Source organism: Telmatherina bonti, assembly GCF_933228915.1.
Source record: "Telmatherina bonti genome assembly, chromosome: 7".
NCBI lineage: Eukaryota > Metazoa > Chordata > Actinopteri > Atheriniformes > Telmatherinidae > Telmatherina > Telmatherina bonti.
Window position 1 is genome coordinate 23,787,472 of NC_136625.1, and position 18,411 is coordinate 23,805,882.

The 18,411-nt window shown below is 40.7% G+C and overlaps 1 protein-coding gene across 1 annotated transcript in view; it reads left to right on the forward strand.

Moving 5' to 3' along the window:
* Window positions 1-11,176: 11,176 nt before the first annotated feature.
* The window catches only part of LOC306758187 (ephrin type-B receptor 1), a gene marked incomplete at both ends in the record, with an annotated part of 159,600 nt that continues 152,365 nt past the window's right edge, over window positions 11,177-18,411 (forward strand). The window contains one exon of the mRNA XM_079243416.1: window positions 11,177-11,237. Within this exon, the coding sequence (XP_079099542.1) occupies window positions 11,177-11,237 (61 nt within the window). The remainder of the gene's footprint in view (window positions 11,238-18,411) is intronic.

The following is an 18,411-nucleotide window of genomic DNA, read 5'->3' on the forward strand; positions in this document are numbered from 1 at the left end:
CAGTCTGTAATTGCACTGTGGTCCTTCATCATTCACACACAACCAAGTTTTATAATTTCCTGATACACATAATCATTGATTTATGTCTCACAACACAAATTTATCTTCTTTATTTTTGTGCGAGCACAAAGAAAATATGCAAAATCCCATTCTAGAGGGGTGATCATCAGCTTTATCAGGCTAAAGATTCTTTACAGAAAGAGACTGACTGACTTACATGCGTGACAAATAAGATCCGACTTTGTTTTCCATCACTCTCAATACTTTCTACGGTTATGTTAGTTAAAAACTTCACTTTCGTATTCAAGCACTGTTATTTTCATTTTTAACTGTTGGTTGGTTTAAAACATGAAATAGTTCTTAGTTGGCTAGGTTTAGGTATTCAAATATTTTATTTGTCTGTTAATATTTATGTGATTAGTTTCAGGTGCTGAAAACACCACAAACTGCCTTAAAACAAGCACTTTTATAACATCCGTAGCAGGCAACCTCAACCTCGTGTTTACCTACTGACAAGTCCTGCCACCTCTACAACAGACATGAAAGCAATCAAAGATGTATTTCCTTGATTGTCATGTACCGACAGAACCAGCACAGCCATCTGGTTCAAGAACTAAACCCCCCGCCCCCCCAAAAAAAGATTTTACAATGAGCATTTCAACAGTTCAGGGACAACTACTAAAGTAAGTGTAAAGAATATAATAATAGAGGCTCAGGGACTCGCTGGTTTATCCAGTTTAGTCCTACATTATATCCCTTCTTTCCTGTGTCCTCACACAGCAACCCTATTTTCATACACACACACACATGCATACATCCACACTGTATTTATATTTGACAGGTCATCCATCAAGATCTCATTGAGCTGAGGATCTAGTCAGAGTGATCTAAATGAGAAGTCATTGACTGCAGGAAACTTTGGTAATAGGATCTGGTTTGAAGAAGAAGAAATCAAAGCGTAGCGGCTGAGCTGCCTTCAGTCATATTAGGGTCTAAGCAGAAACTGAAGAGCAATCTGAAACTAAAAGGCAGTCAGAAAATTCAGAAAATAACACTGAGAGAAAAATTGAACTGCTAATTGCTTTTCTCACTGGAGCTTCTAACTATAAAACACACACACACACACAAAAGGATTAACAGTTAGTTATGGTCAACAAGTCAGGTCATAACAACAGAGTGTTTCAAGAGTAAGAATTACAATAATAATTCCCAACATCTCACATGTTTCATGTGCAGCACATGACGTTGACATTTAGGATTTGACATAGGCTGTGTTGCCTTTGTGCATGTGTGTGTATATATGTGTATGTATCTCTGACACTCAGCTTGCAACAGGGCGAGTATGCTCCAAGCATCACCTGGCAGCGATGATTATTGATCTGACGATGCATGCAGGGAGAAAAGATTGCTTTCAAAGGTCAGTGTTAATATCAAAAGGTCAGTGTGTTAATTCTATTGTTTATTTGCATGTGTATATGCTGCATAACCTCTGTGTAGATGTGTGTATGTGCTAAATGAGGTCATTATCTAAATAATATATGTCCAAATGCACTTTTGGCCCATAGTCAATTATCATAATACCTTTCAGTTCTCCAAGCTAAAAGGTGTGAACACTAATGTTATGACATTTGTTGATGGCATCTGCATTTATTTTTAGAATCTTTTTGATTTGTTTTTCTGTCAAATACATCATCACATTCTGCACCACCAAGGCCATATTTGTGTGTATGCTTATTTGTGCATTGGCATCCAGTGTGTTTGACTGTGACGACCGACGCATTTAACGTTTACGCAGCATAAAATCACAAACCAACCGAATTAAACGAAACAAAATCACAACTAATTTCAAAAATAGAAATGCAATCACATAATACAACACTCTGTTGGCAGAGCAGTTAATCAGAAAAGGGTATGCAAAATCTCAAAGCAAATCAAACAGAACTTTAATTAAAACAAGTCAGTGTTAGATAATGAAATGAATTAGTCTTCAAGAGATAAACACCAGCGTGGCTTCAGGTGAAGGTGCCCCAACTGCATGAAAATCTTTCCAACATGTGTGGCTTTTATTCTCTAAAATGTTGGATTCAATCTACTTTTATCACAGCTATCATGTATTAATTCAATAACTTTAAACATTTAAAGTGGTGGTTCATAGAGATGAATGTCAAACAGACATGAACTGTTGATCCTGTGTGTGCTGTTCTTGTCACATTTCACAAAAAACCATAATAAATGCTTTTCTTTTCAAAGTCTGAAAACATAGAAGTCAGTGCTTTTAAGTAATTAAAGTGCTTTTTAACAGGCACTTTAGGTCTTCTTAGAGTCATGTTTGTTTTGGAACAAATCTGACCCTTCTCAGTGGGAAACATTTTTAAAACTGATTGTTGGTCAAATCAACATCAGATGTGGTTAATAGATTTTAAAAACATTAGTATACGTGCAATGTTGACTTGTTATTTCTTTAGATCATACTGTGATACACTGCATTGCTCCTGACTTTGTTTATCTTTTCGTATTAATATTCTGCAATTTTAATTTTTTGTTTTCCTTTTTTTATGAGGGCTGCTCATAAAATGTGTGCTGGTCTATGGACACATACATTTCAGTTTGACAATAAGGACTCAAAAGATGTAAAATACCTGTGTTTTTCTTTTGTTTTGTTTTTTTACCCACATTTGTCCTCTGTGATGCAGCATTATGCTACTGGAGTTGTTTTTACAAATTCATGTTAACACTGTGATGATGATGACATCTTCAATGTTTGACAAGTTAAATAAAAAACTGTGTTAGGAGGAAAGTTGGAGGGATAAATGTTCCACTTATTTTTCTAACTCTTTGCATAACGCGCATGGTTGTGGTTAAGAGTTTAAAAAGCACATAATTGGGGTTAGAGTATTAAACAACGGATCACAAAATTTATCCCCACTGGTTGCAGTTCACATCATGTGATCCCAACTCTGGCAAAAAGCAGGTAACAACAAAACAACTGCATTTAGAAAACTGTTGGATTTGAACTACTTCGCCTTGTATGTAGGTTTAACATTTTATATTGCAGTTTCTGGTGAGACTGAACTGATTCCATTTTTCTGACATAACCAATGACTAGTTAACATGTGAAAAATGTTTTTCCATTTTTTTCTTTATAAATATACTATGTAACATTGAGAATGTTCTCTCTCTGCTCTTATAAACATTGTTCATAGATGAGTCGGAACACATTCCAATGTCTGCATAAGTTCTTATATATTTTATTTTTCCCTTTCAATGAGCTCGTGCATGTGATGGTTTGTGGAAGGCATGTTGGAAAGCTTGTTACTGATTAGAAGCAGTACGTTTCATTGCTAATGTCACTGGCAAAAAGCTGCACCTGGATCAGGATCATAATCTTGTGAAATCTTGCAGGAGTTGTTTTTATGTTCCTGCAGGTGGGAGCAAGCAGTCAAGAAAGAGATTGCTGGTCCCAGTGCAGTTCTCGCTCTGGCATTCAGCTTTAACTCGAAGTCTATGAATGATGCCGAGGAGAGGATTAAAGCAGGGCTTTGCAGTAGAAAAGTGAAGCTCAGTGAGTCACTTCTGAATAATTTTTGCTTTTGTTAACAAGTTTAATGCTTTAAATAGAGGATGGAAATAAGCCACAAAATTTACAGTTGGTCAGAATGTTCATAATTTTCAGCAGCAGGCAATAATGGCCTGAAGTCCAAATAAAACAGCCCTGTCCAGGACTCTAGTTGGAGGTTGTTGTTATAATGTTGATTCAGGGACTAGCTGCTCTGAATTGCAATCATTCACCTTTATGCACATCAGACCATTTCAGCTTCTCTTTGTTTTTCTGTGGGTTGTCCAAAAGTTGTTCCCAGTCATTTAATCTAGCTTCTCTGTCTGCTTTTTGCCTTACTTTCTTTACCTGCCAAATTCTTTCAGAAATGCATATTTTAGAAGAGATTTATTCAGCCTGCACTCCCTCAGTGCGTTTTTCAAGGACAATTAATTGTGAAGCAATGCAGAGGAAACCAGCAGAAAAATCCCTAATCGTCTCATCAGCATGAATCAACACTGTAGCCACAGAGGTTCTGAGCTCGTGATCTCACTGTTACAGAACCATGAAAGCTTAGATGATATATATTGTCTAACCTGTGGCTAAACACTGTATATTCTGTCCAAAACCACAATGTTTTCCTGAACTTAACAGAGTAGCTTCGATGAGTAAGGTTAACCAAACAATAACGTAAAAGGGAAATGTCTGATCAAGTGTAACGATAGCTTATGCTTACAGGACAATCATTTTAAAGGTCATTAAAGATCCTTTGGCCTTGGGTAGTAATTTTAACAATTTTCTGCTGCCACAGAAACAATATTGTGCATATATTTTGTGTTTTTAAGAACACCCTCAAATGAATAATGTAATTAATTTAATTAGCACTTTTAGATAATCTTGTCAAATTGTATTGATGGAGTTATAGGTTTTGAAGCAATGCAAGGACCAAGGTAGCATAGCTCTATAAAGGTTTTATGTCCAAAGCATTTACTGTTTTAGTGTAGTGTTTTGTGCTAAAACATCATTTGGCTCCACTAAGGTAGGAAGCAGCTAATAATCATTAAATAAACATTTGTGTTGACTTGTGAGTTCATTCTTTCTCATCCACTGGCTTAAAACTACGCTGAAGTGCCGCAGTCTTTATATTCAAATGCAATTCAGGAGTTTCATTTGTTGCAGAGGTCAACGTGTGACAGGGGATCAGTGTATGGCGAGCAGCGGGGCAGATTGATTTGACCTCCATTTTCTTCTGTCTCCCCACCACCAGATGTTTATCCCATTCAGTGTGACAGACTCAGGGATGAGCACTGTTGAGTGCGTTCTGTCCGTACGTGGCTTTACAAAGCACTGGCCCTGACTACGGCTGACTGAGGTTGATAGATTGCACTCAGCTATCTGTCACAGGCCAGCAAGGGGAGAAAAAGACAGGTCGGAAGAGAAAGGGCTGCATTTTGATAGTGTCCCTGTGAAACAAACAACTCGACGAAGCAAGTGGGATGGGCTGTCACTGGGATCCGACAGAAAGTGATGAACTGTCAGCCTAGTTTTGTTTTTCCTCATTAATAGGTGCACCTCTTAAATCTGACTTTTGTGGCCCGAAACCCACTTTATGAAGCTCCCTGTTGGACCAACCTATAATAATATGTTTAGCGGTTTAAGAAACAATTTCCCATGTGTCAAATGTTATTGTTGTCAAGCCCCCTCTTTTGATTGGTTGGTTGGAAAAGGTTGGCACATAAACAGAAAGTGCATTACAAACAAAGGAGCTGAGGCATCGCGGTTAATAGGAAACTTTCTTAAATGCTACAAAAGACACAATGAAGAACCCTATTAACCTCATCTGTGATTAGAGATCCCTAATCACAAGCAAATGAATGCATCTTAATCACCATGGTCATCAAGGAAAACAATCAATCAGTGAATCATTACAGGGGTCTGGGGGAGACTTTGGATGGTACTGGATATTACGTCCCTTTGCTTTATGCTTTTATTAATAGTTTGTGGACTAGTGGCATGTTTTTAAAGGGACATTCTTGCATTTAGACTATTCTCTGGAACAGAAAATATGATAGAAATAGCAGCGAGTCAGGCGGCTGATACACTAATCTATTAGCAATCATTCTCCCTTTGAATCAGCCGCACCACACACACACATTTGAGCACACATTCATGCGTACATACACAGAACTTAAGTGGGAACATTGGCTCCTCAACTAGCATCAACCCATGCTCATTTCCTCATTTGTATTTACACACATACACACACACACACAAGCACGCACTTGACGATGATAATGATATTGTCAGTCTTCCAGTGCCGAACAAGAGTCTCATTTTTGTGTCACTGGGATTAATGGAAATGAAAGAGATGAATCTTGAAGAAAAGAAGGAGTGTAAGCCAAAGACTTGCTAATCAAACTGTGCTACTTAACAAACAAGGGTGTTGCCACAAGTCTCAGCATGGAGAAATGGAATGCAATCCCTTTTCTGTCTTTTGCAAACTCACACAAAAACAGAGGGATGTATTGTGTATACAGGTGTGTGAAGGTATTTTCATGCCAGTTTGCACCGGTTTGTGCAGGTAGCTCCTTCACAAACCGGTGCGCCTTGGAGTTTATGTGCCGTTCTGTGTCAGAGAGGCACCGCTGATCTGTGAAGCGACTATGTGCTGATAGCGGGGCGCAGGCACCATCAGTTTTGGCATCAGCAGCAGATTAATGAGAGTGCTTTATTTAGCTCTTGCCCTGTCTCCCTGTCTGACCTGCAGTCAGACTCCTTCTCTTGTCAAACTCACAAAAGCATCTTGATTTCCTTCCTGAATTTCCACTAGCATATTAGTAGCCTCCAGCACTGTTATAGAGGTCTTATTTCATTGCTGCATTTTGGATGTACATTTTTTTTTGCTCCCACCAAAAAAAACTTTTTGGCAATATAAAAAGAAAGAGATCTCTTTTTCCATAGCAGTCTTTAAAAACACATTATAAGCAGCAAACTCTTGCCATGAACCTACTTTCTACACCTCTCTTGAGCTGTGACCCAGAAAGTCCAAATGTATTTGTGTCTCACTGGTGAGTCCTGACCCTCCATTTGGGCAACATTGGTCCAAAGCACATCTGCATTCAGCCCTTGGTCTGTTCTCATATTGTCAATGGCTGGTGCACAGACCTCTGAAGATTGATGAAGCCAAAACTTGGCCTGATAACCAGTCTATATCCTCAGGGTGGGTGTAGCTTTGCACTCCTTTGTCACTTGAGTCTCTGCTCTGCCCCCATATTGACTTAGGCATTTCATGTTCATGCATTTATAATCATCGCAGGACAAACCTTCTCAGCTTCCGTTGTTTCTGGGGGAAAATCTCTTTTCTTTTAGCTCTGTTTCTGCATTTGTCATTCTGTGCTATTAGAATCCTACACCTCTTATTGGCGAATAAACCCGGTTGACACAAGCAGTACCTTTCTTTCAGTATCACAGCATTTATTTAATGAGCATTTTCCGCTGCATTTCTTCCTAAAACATCTCCCATTTGTATGCCGGATTTTCTGTTGCTTTCATAGTTGTCAGCACAGAACAAGCCCCACACTATTTTGTATTTCCTACCTGACTCCACTGAAAAACAGTACTTTTTTTTTTTTTTCTCCAGAAAACAGGAAGCGGCAGACAGAGAGTAGAAACGTAAAGGTCATGGCACATTGGTCATGGAGAGTTAGATGCGGGCTGGATGTTTACAGGTCAAAAGCTCAATAAATTCAGGGTCAGCTCATAGGCTGCACAGCATAACAATATATTTAATCAAACTGAAGCCAGAGATTCTCTTTGTAGTTGAGGCTACTGCTTTATGCCGTCATGAATCTGGTCCTGGTGACACTGCACTGGCAGACTTAGACACAAAGAGAAGAATTAGGCCACAGTTACAGTGAGAGGCTCTCAAAAAATGTGTTTGGGTTCTATATTGGGATTGGTTTGAGGCTCTCAAACTGGAGTTCAAAAGTGCTTATGAGGCTTTGTGTGGAACATTATCGGTGTACTGCGTGGCTGAACAACTGCACACGTGTGTGTTATCGCATGTGCTTGTTTATCTCTGTGCATTGTGAGGGAGGATGTGCTACAGCAGCAGAACTATTGTTCCTCTCTCCACTCATGCTCTTCCTTCCTTCCTCCTCCCCAGGGTGTGGACTGCAAACAGGGACAGGTTTCTCCTATATGTGGAGATGACCTGTGGAGGCTAGGGTGATGATGAGTGCTCTGGTGAAAAATAAGACTAGATGGCTACAAGAGGCCAGCAAACCAGCCAGCGCCAGGGGCCATGCTGCACTGTGCCATGCCTCACTTTAGTGCCACTCCTCATCACACCATTAAAAATGACAAATGCTCTCATCAACTGTTTTCCCAGGTTAGAAACAGCTGTCTGATGCTCCTGAAGCCCCGTGTCTGCCCCAGTTCATCAGTTGGCCACGACTAGAACAACCATTTATTATGTGTGAGTCATCTTTCATGTGCTGTGTGTTTGATTTTTGTCATTGTGGAGGTCCAGAGTGTAATCACTAAGGAGCACAAAAAAGAAACACAGTAGGAGAGGTTAGACTTGTTGGAAAAAGCTGCACATATTTCAGCGAAAGGCTTTTTACAGAGTGGAATCTAAAAATCGACACAAACACGGTACTTTATTAAAAATGTATTTCATAACGGAGGAGGAGACTTGCTTTGTAGAAAACATTATGTTTAGGATCATTTCTGTAGCACAATGATCAATAAAAACCTTTTCTTTTCATTATTTATTGTTTACTATTCTAAACATAACATAAAAAAAGAGATTATCACAATTGCCATTGTTTGTAGCAGTAGATAAAGTGCTGGACAAAGTCAAGCAAAGCTCCTTAGCAGCTGCTGTTTCTGGTATGACACATCATCAAATCTCACTGAAGGACTGAACCAATACCAGGGATCCTTCAAATGGCTCAGGCGTTCCTTCTGGGAAATTTCACAAACGCGTTTGTGCATCCTTTGCATTCTCAAAACATCTAAAAAAGATCCCTCAGACAGAAATTGAATCACTGCTGCTGTAAAATACATTTAAATGTAACTATGTTTTTTTCTAACCACATCTGCTATCACCATACAGTTTATAATATTGTAATGTGTTCTGTCCATAACAACATAGTAAAGAATGCAAATATAAATGGCTAGATGCTTAGCCACTAGCTAACTGTTTAACAGCCATGCCATGCTGGTTTTAAGCTGATGGGTGAAAGTGGCATTTTTCTTTCACCCTACACACTGCCAGAAGGTTTGCTTGCTTCTTAAGCCTGTTATATTTTACAGATATGAGTAAAGAATGGAGGACTGTGTAAGACGGAAATGTTCACGCACATGACCTGGAAAGGCCTGTATGAGATGGTATCCTTGACTTTGAGGAGCACTGGAATTTTTCAGGTTTTGCTTGCTGTGGTTTTTGTTCATTGTTACTGAAAAGCTTCGCAGATTCTTTGGCTGTCTTTCGTGCAAGGTTTTCTTCTTCTTCTTTTTTTTTGTTTTTTTTGTCTTTGACCTGTAGTTTGCAGCTTGAAAGCTATTCTTTCATTTCATTCACTATTTTTTTCTGTCATGTCTCACTTTGTTGAGATGTTCTTTTGCCAATATTTATTGCCAAAGTTTGTGGAGTAGACACCAAAAGGTTTTTCTCTGCTAACCACTCCATGAACAGAGCATGCTATATTTGCATTATAACTGCATAGTAGCTGCCACACATCTACAGAGCTACTGGGCTAAAAACGTTTTAGTAGGTTCAGACAGAAGGTTCCCTTGGGCTGCTTTCAAGGTGACCTTCACATTTTATATAAAATAAGCATCTAAGTTGTATAAATCTTGTGTTTTATGAGTTGTTTTAACATTTCGAGTGTTTGGCAGCTATTTAGTTGGAAATAAGTTGGAAATGTCAGAGTATTTATTAAGCTTTGAATGAGCAGTCTTAGCAATGATATGATATGACCCTTACTCAATAGTCTACTTCATCTTACACTAAAGGGAAACGTCTTGTTTAATTAATCTATTATCAGAAGCTTCATAAAACACCACACTTCATCCTAAATGTTCAGCTCTCTTGTGATCTCGAGCTAATATTAATATTAGTCATTTAAAACCATTCATTCAACATTTAACAATTCATAAAAAAGAGCTGCTTCTGTAACTGGAATAATGAGTGTAATGTTGTAATGTTGTAATGTAAAGAATTAAAACTCCTTTTGATTATTCTCCATGGGCTGGTTTTGACCCATATCTTAAATCAGCTACAAAATACAGTGAAACCTGTGACCTATCATCCAATTATTTTCTCATCTCTTGTTTACCTGGCTACATGTCTTTAGAGCTGCACACTAAATGCATCAATGCTGCAAGTTGCTACAGTTGATTAAAATCCTAAACTTTCCTTTAAGCTAATAAAAACTAAAGCGGGTAATATGTATCTGGGCCAGTGTGCTGCAAAGGGACGGCACTGAAGTATTAGGCCATTCACTGGCCCGGGGAAAAACCAGCCCTGCTAAGGTTGAAGATTAACAACTCCATCCCAATTCTTCACCTCTAGGGAGTTGTGGGACGTATCTAGCTCAAGACAGGTGTATGGTTGTGGGCTACAGGGCGGGAACTGCCTCTTCCTCTGCTGAAGCAGACTCCGGTCCTCTGAGTCCCTGCAGAAAAAAGCCCATTGTGCATGCCATCTGTTGCAGCACACGCACACACAAAAGGGGGTGAGAGGGGCAAAGGGAGGGAGCTGATGTGCAACGCCTGTTTAATATCATTTGGAAGTGCAGCTGAATTTGTCAAATCTATTAAATGGCATTTTCTATGCAAATGGGTTTAGTACTTGTCTGAGCAGCGGGAGAGGGAGAAAGGAAAACCATGGGTAGAGCTGCAAGGCTCCTTCTAACATTAAAACACTTAGAAGTAACAACAACAACAACAAAAAAAGCATTCCCAGCAATTATCTTAAATTTAATAAAAGAAAAAGAGAAGCTTAAAGTTTAGCAATTCACACTAATAAGCTGAGCATATAGGATTGATGATGCTTGGACGGTTATACTGTTCAACAACCATTATTATTTAGAACCACGGGCTCAAACGACACAGACGTTTAGATGTCCTCCCATGGGGGGGGTGGGGGAGAGCTTGGCTTTGGGGGGAGGGTGGGGGGGTGCAGTAGCAGCAGCGTGCCGACTAGCGGCGTTATTTCCCTTCAGTGCAGCGAACACCCCTTCAAATAGGTCAAGGAAAAGTTTTGTGTTTTGACAATGCGAGGTGGGCGGGGCTTCGGTTTGGCCATTGGTTACTGAGTTTCAGCTACCAGTCGTTGATTGGTCCCAGCCGTCTAATGGGGCTGTGAGGAGGCAATGTCGGGTCTCCCCTATCCACCCACCTACCCCCACACTCCCCCCACCCCCACCCCCTCCTCCCACTCTGCTCCACGCACCCCTACACTCTGCTTTTCCCTTGCGCTGATTGTCACACATTGTTTACTACGGCTTGAAATGTGACTCACAACTGAGACTTTTCTTCTGGAGTACCGCTCTGACAACCGAGGGATTCTTTTGACGCGCACCGTGCGTCTTGGTTATTTGGGGACAAGCTGTGGAGACTAACCCTTCTGCCATGACAGTGGATTTGTTAGCGCTTTTATGCGTGCTGGTCACCTCGTCCTCTGCAATGGAAGGTAAATAAGAATTTGAGTGTATGGTCCACTTGCTGTAGATATGATGGAGATGCTCCTGTCCGAAGCGCAGTCTGCCGCCGGGGGGGGGGGGGGGGGGGGGCGGGATGCTCGCAGCGGGGTCTGCTGGGCAGCGCTGCGTCTCCGGCATCCAGGGATGTGATAATACACGTGGATCGCAGCAGATCTCTCTGGTTGTTCCTTTATCTCGGAGGAGCATCCTCCAGTCCGGCTGATTATCACTGAAATCACTTGTCCTAATGAGAAAGGTTGTTTCATGCAAACAACAGCATACCTGGATGCGATCACATCGTTTTTATTGTTTAGTCACTTTAAACAAAAGTGAAGGCTTTGGGAAGTCTCCTCTATGAATTGTGTTACTTTAGAATTTCCATTATCCCCACGGCAATTAGCTTATCTCAGAGGGACACAAAAGCCTCTCAAACTTAGTGATTCCCGTCACGTTTTTATTTTTATTTTTTTCACTCATTAAAGTCTTTAAATAAATGAAGTATTATTAAATTCCCGAGCATCATTTTCGAACATTTTAAAAATGGTGAAACCAGCTTTCTGTGGACTCTGCTGATTGTGATAGATTTTATGCTGAGGTAAATTTATATCTACGTTTCCTCTTTCTTTTTTGTACAAATGGAAATCAACAATTGCCAACCACTTTAAACTAAAGAAGAAATACTCAGATGCTTGTTTTCTTTTGGAACACGTCTCTGTATTTATTTATTTAATTATCTCAATGTGTAATATTTTGCATTTACTTCTCTGTTTTCTGTTTTTGTCTGCGTTTCCCCCTATCCATTTTTCCTTTTGACGCATGCTCATCTGGACAAGCACTGGTGCCAGTAGTACAGTAGCTATTATCTCCTCAGTCAAACATGTTTTTCATTTCCGCTGTGGGACCTTAGGGATTGGACACTTGGCTGTTGCTTCAGACAGTATCTGTTGGATGAATGTCCCAGCTCTCAATGTGAATATATAGTGTCCTCTCTGATGTTATTGTGTCGTAACTCATCCTTCTAATAAAAGACACAAAGGAATACATCAGATTCCCCGCGGCTGCATTCCCATAAAAGAGAAAATTAAGAGGAAAAATTAGAACTACTTTTCTCACATGGAGGTTTTCCTTTTAATCCTTTACAAGTCTGGATTGTTTCCAGCTCAGGCTGTGTCTGCTCTATAATTTGGTGGTGGCTTTCTTGTTTGTGCTCATCAAATTTCAACACAAACTATGGATACCAAGCCCAGGCCCAAATTGCTACCTCTGCAAGAATGGATATTTTGAGGTTCAAATGTTTACCCTAAATGAACTGACAGCAAACGGATGAGAGATAGTGGTGGATGAAAGGGAGGAGTGAAATTTCCCTGCAAGGAAAGGGGGGTGTGTGATTTCTGCCTCAAAAGATGAGATGAGAATGAAGCAGATGGGCACAGAGATGGCCCCTGGGTTACCTCAGTAACAAGGATGAAAGTGATTTCCTTGTTTGGGTTGCTAATTGAAAGGAGGTTGCCCCATGGGAAGGTTAAAATCTTCACTGATCCAAACTCCAATCTGTTGCTCTTTGTGTTTTTTTTTTTTTTTAATTTATGGTGTGTGTATAATAGAGAGTCAAACCGCTGACCGTATAATCCCCGACTCTCCTGTCACCATTAATGTGATTATGAGTCTAAATCAGATGATAATTACAAAGTGTCATTGATCTTTCTCTTTGTAACTTTAGAGGAAAGATAAACCATAACCATACGGGTAGAGTTGGGATTCATTCAATGACTTATTTGACCTCTCTCTACTCTCACATAACACTCCACAGCAAAGACCTGAGACGTCATTGATGAAGTGATGAACTGAAGGGTGACATTCACCAGAAATAAATGATTTTAAGGATGACTAAGCGAAAGACAGCTGAGCGTAGTAGAAAAATGACGTACAGAGAAGGAGCTTGAGTATGCAGCGATGTATGTAAGGCTGTGCTTATTTGTCTGAACGAGGTGCACTGAAGGATCAAACAGCTGGGATTTATAGCTCAGGCTCAGCTGCTTGGAGATGCTAAACCACACACGGGAAGGCGTGGTATACGATATGTTCACCAACAAGTTAGCAAAGAGGATCCGAGGGACAGTTAGAACCAAAAGCAAATATCTGAACACAGAGGAGATATGCATGATGTAACGGAAGAAGCATGCACACTGTTCTTTTATTTCCTCCCAGCCATGTTTGTTTTCTTTCCCCATGTCTCCCAGTTGTCTTCACCATCCCTGCATACTTTCCTCCGCACCTCCGCTCTACCTCATTTCTCTTCCCTACTCTGCCTTCCCCACAATCTTTTTGCACTAATCTCCCCACTGCTCTCTCGCCTCCCTCCTTGCCGTCTTTGTGGCACGCGGATGGTTCTTGCCAACAGCAGCAGTAATTCTCCTCCACTTACAGAGCCATTGCTTATTTCTGTTTGCCCTTAAACCAATTAGGCTTAGATAAACCCTCACATTTAACAGCCTGGAACTGGGAGCTGGAGGGAGGAGGAGGAATGGAGGGATGGGGGCTGAAAAAGCAGTTGAAGATAGACATGGACAGAGGGAGATGAAAAGATGAGAGAAGACAGATGAGGGGAGGTCAGCTGGTTTCAGGAGAAAATGCGCTATGTGTATTTTACAAATGAGTAGACTGAAACTGAACAGGGCGAAGAGAGTAAATGAACGCTGCGCTGTCTCAGTTGTTCGACATAAAGAAGGTGCCTGAGCCACACTCTTCTGGAAGAAAAAGCTGCTGCTTTTGAATTGAGTTGGATAAGAGCATGTTAACACTCCCTCTGGACCTTGTGTGTGCCTGCATTGTACAATGGTAATGTATTATCCTGAGAGGATGCAATGAGGAGAAAAACAGTGATGTCGCTGCAGATTATTCAGCTGCAGGACTTTGCCTGGTTGATTAGAAAGCTAAGGATAGTGTGTTGAAAGGGAAAAACGGAGTGTGATATTAACTTCAGGGAAATTCTCCTGAAGCTGACCTGTTGCTCTGACCTTGCTTTTTGTTTTTTTTGTTTTTTTTTTCTTATCAGCAACGAATCTACTGAAAGTATTTTTAAAATTGCAGGACTAAGATGTGCCCATATGGACTAAAAATGACATAAAAGCAACAGTTATTTCAGTGTTCCTTGCTCCTTAACCTGAGTTTTAAAGATTTACAGGATTACAATGATGAGAAAATGGATCCTGCCAAGCCCTGGGAAATCTCTTGCAGCCAAGGCTCAATTATTTCAGACTGAGCAGTGGTCAATAGTGACAGCTCAGGGCAGGTGCCCAGGGCAGGGCGCGACAAAGCCAGTCATGGCAGATAATATAAAAGGTTTCATAGATACCGCAACAACTGATGGTGTAAAAATCCTCATCTGAAGCAGAGCAAAGTAGGAAAACCTACAGACTTGGGCAAGAATTTACTAAGTGGATCCATCCATGTTTCAGGTTTGGAATTTTATCAGTTATCTTTGAAATTGGATCAACTTGACAGCTTTGAGTGACATGTGAGTGCTGTGGTCACTACTTAATTGATGTATCTGGCCTTATCTTTTTACATCAATTTGTAAAGCACTTTGGTCAAACCAATTGTTTTAAATATGCTATAGAAATCAATCTGACATTGACATAATGTGATGTACAACAGTGCCTCCACCCCTCCATCCCTTAAACATCACTTTAGCCTCTTGAAAGCATGGATGGCAAGTGCTAAATGGAAAAATTACGGGCTTAAAAGTTGTTCACATATGAGACATTTATCTCCAGTCTTTGGATCTCAGTGTTGTGGTTTGTCTGCTGCTCTCACATATCAAAATAAACCGATCAAGAAACACTCCCATCTAGTGGTGCACTAGTTGAATGCAAACAACCGAGAAGGGCTCTCTTCCACCTCGCTATCTGCTATTATCGTTACCAACGCTGCGGAGAGTCACAAATGTGAAAATGTCAGCATCTTGCATGAGATAGAGTGTCCTGTCAGGTGACGAAGTAAGAACGATTCATAATTCTGTTTCATTATTGATGCTGATAAGTTAGAAGCGTGTCCTCTATGAATTTGATACCAAGCTAGTGCTAATAGCTAATGTCATTGTGTGAAATGGTATGACTCATCCCTCTTGACAAATCAGCTGAAATAAATTATGAAACAGAGGAAAAACTCTCTGAAAAAAGAGCATGGTTGTCTGCTGGTATTACTTTAGTCACAAGTAACAGCAACTGAAAAATGTTGCAACAGAGCTTTTCCACTGTAGGCTAATTAACAAATTAGCCGTTGGTGCCGTTGTATATATAGCAAGTAACAGTAAATTATTTTACTCAAACGGGAGAATAAAGTAATTGCCAGACTACCCTGCCCTGTTTCTACTATAATGCCAAAATAAACTTCACTGTTAGATTGAATTAACTTACCTGTCCAGCAGAAAGTTGTAAACTGTGCTTCAGTTTTGAAGTTCCTCTCCCGCATGAATTTTCTCCATCTGTTATTATTTATTTTTTGGTCATTTTTACCTCCTAGGACACAGGGCAAAGAGTAAATAGATCATTCTCTATTTCAATATAAATGGCAAGTTGAATGACCCACCTTTCATTTTGTTGCAATTGTGGCTGGACTTTGGTAAAATACGTATTTTTGAGAGCAATACAAAAAAAAAGCCAAATTAGTTACAAGCTGTACCTTTAAGGGGTTAGACTGGATTAAGTGCTCACTTACAACCCTATCAGTCATCTTTCTCCCATATCTATTTGCCTAACATTGCTTTATTTGATGTATTAAGCTGTTATTTAGGCTGGTCCAGCGTCTCTCGTCACAAGGTTTTTCCTACACATATTTTGTTTTGCTAACTGAAGTTGTGTAAACATAAAATCCTCCTCCAATGCTAAAATAGAGTTATGAATTTTTAAGTGTAAATCGAGTGTCGAGACAGTCCGGAAACAGTTCTATTGCTTTTCTAATGAATGTGGATGTAAAATTGCTCCCTCTCCTCTGCTCTCTCACTTCTCTTCACTGCAAAAAAGCAGAATGGAAATAACTGTACAACATATAAATGTGGGCGGAGGTGATAGGGCTGAAGAGACTTGAAGGATTATGTGTTGAGTGTTCATCTGAGTGTATTTTTGCCATGGGCACTACTGCTGCTGACATAGGAATACCTGAGGTAGAATTCCATTTTTCGTTTGTTTTCTCCTGTGTCATCAGAATCATGATAAAACCAGTGTGGCTGACTGGGGCATTCGGTATGCCCTCATCCCTTTATGGGTTTCTTTTTTCCCGGCAGTGTAAAGAGCACTTGGTGTTAAGGCGTGCTTAGCCAGCACAGCCTACACAGCGATGATGACCCCTTTGCAAGCTCTTGCCAACAGCTGATATGCCTGCAGTCCTGTGAATGTGTTTCACCATTTTTCTTTTTCTCTTTCTATGAAACCCTTTTGCTCGCTTGAAATCAGAATGGCAAGAACTGGCAATCTGTGCAGTTTTTGACTCCATCCCAATATAAACTATCATATATAGCAATATAAGGTAGTCAGTTTGCTCTCATGAATAATACGATCACTGCTTCCTCACTCGCATTCTCGCCCCCCCCCCCCCACCCCCCAAACACACACACACGTAAGATGCACGAACATAAAGTCCCCCTCACAGCTCACCTTACCCCAGAGACATCTGAGCCTTGGGAAGGCCAGATGGTGGATGCAGGCTGGGAGCTTGCATCCACCATCCACCTTTTTTGTGTATCCCTCTGCGTATGAGTGAGGAGTATCAAGGGAGAGTAGAAAAACAAGGGAATAGAGCAGTATGTGCTATGCTGAATGCGTGTTTGCGTCTTTATTTGATTTTAATTCCAGATTGGGAACTCGCGTGCAGATATCTCATGTTCTTGGCAATGTCTTTTGCCTGTGTCTTCCACACATTCCTGTGTTCAGAGATTGGCCGCTGAGATGCTATCAGCAGTGTTAGGTTCCACCTGTCTTGCTTTGTGCTTGGCCCTTATCGGAGCAGGTGGCAGACTGTGGGACGAGCACCGAGGCCTTATCTGTCAAATCTCACGGATAAGCAGACCTATGGCATCGGAGACATACGTAACATATTAGAGCACAGGAGTGGAAGCCGGGACGCTTGTGACACAGTTCAGCCTCAAACTGTGCGAGTCATATGTTTGCTTTTGTTTTTTTGGAAATGGCACAAGCTCATCATGGACAAAGACTTGTATCCACAACAGACCACAAACACACACTTTAGGGAGACTTCTTGTGCACAGAACCACAAGCAGAAAGATAACCCTCTAAGCCACACCTAGTGGAAAATGGCAATGCAAGTAATTGATTGGCTGCAGTGACCCAGCTAACCCCACCACTCAAGAAAAATGGTGTAAAAAATGTGTTTTTTTTCTCCTTCTTTTTGTGCTTTAGAAGCCTCTTCCGTCTCCATTATCACCTGACTTACTCATTGGATGACAGCTGTTCATTGAGTAGTAAAGAGGAACCCCTGTAATATTTGTTGAATTGAGAAGTGAGAAGAAGAACAATGGATTATTTAGTTTAATTTCCAAGTGTTCGTGTAGTCTGGCTCCTGAGACTTCTATACTTACATCCTGTCTTCGACTACCTCTTCCCCACCCCCCCGGCCCCTTAAGCCCCTGTCCACTCCAATCCTGCGGTCACCAACTCCGACTGGTGCAGGTCCACAAAAGCCTGTTGTTAACTCACTGTTTCTTCTTCTCTGCCAGATTGTTCTTTTTAATTAAATCTGTGAGCAGTTGCGAGGTCTCCACCCTCGTCTCCCAAACGTTTCTGCCTGGAAATAATTGGTTCTTTCTCCAAACTTCTCTCCGTCTCTTCCCCCCTCCAACCATCACCTGCCTTCCTCCCATACATTTTTATGGTTAAAAACAGATGCATTTATGAAGCATTGCAAGGTTTACTAAAGGGGAAAAAGTGAAATATGAGCTTGTCCTCCAGAAGATGTAATAGCTGCAGCACTGGCAGGAACAGGAAGGGGGTAAAGAGATGGCTGGGGTTCGGGAATTGGATGAACAAAGAGCTTCAGTTATGATTGTTATAATGAGATGTGTTTTGCAGTCAGGCCAAGAATGATTTAATATGTCTTATAAGGCTCAAGTCCAAAGCTTAAAGGTTACAATTAAGAAGGCTGGCAGGT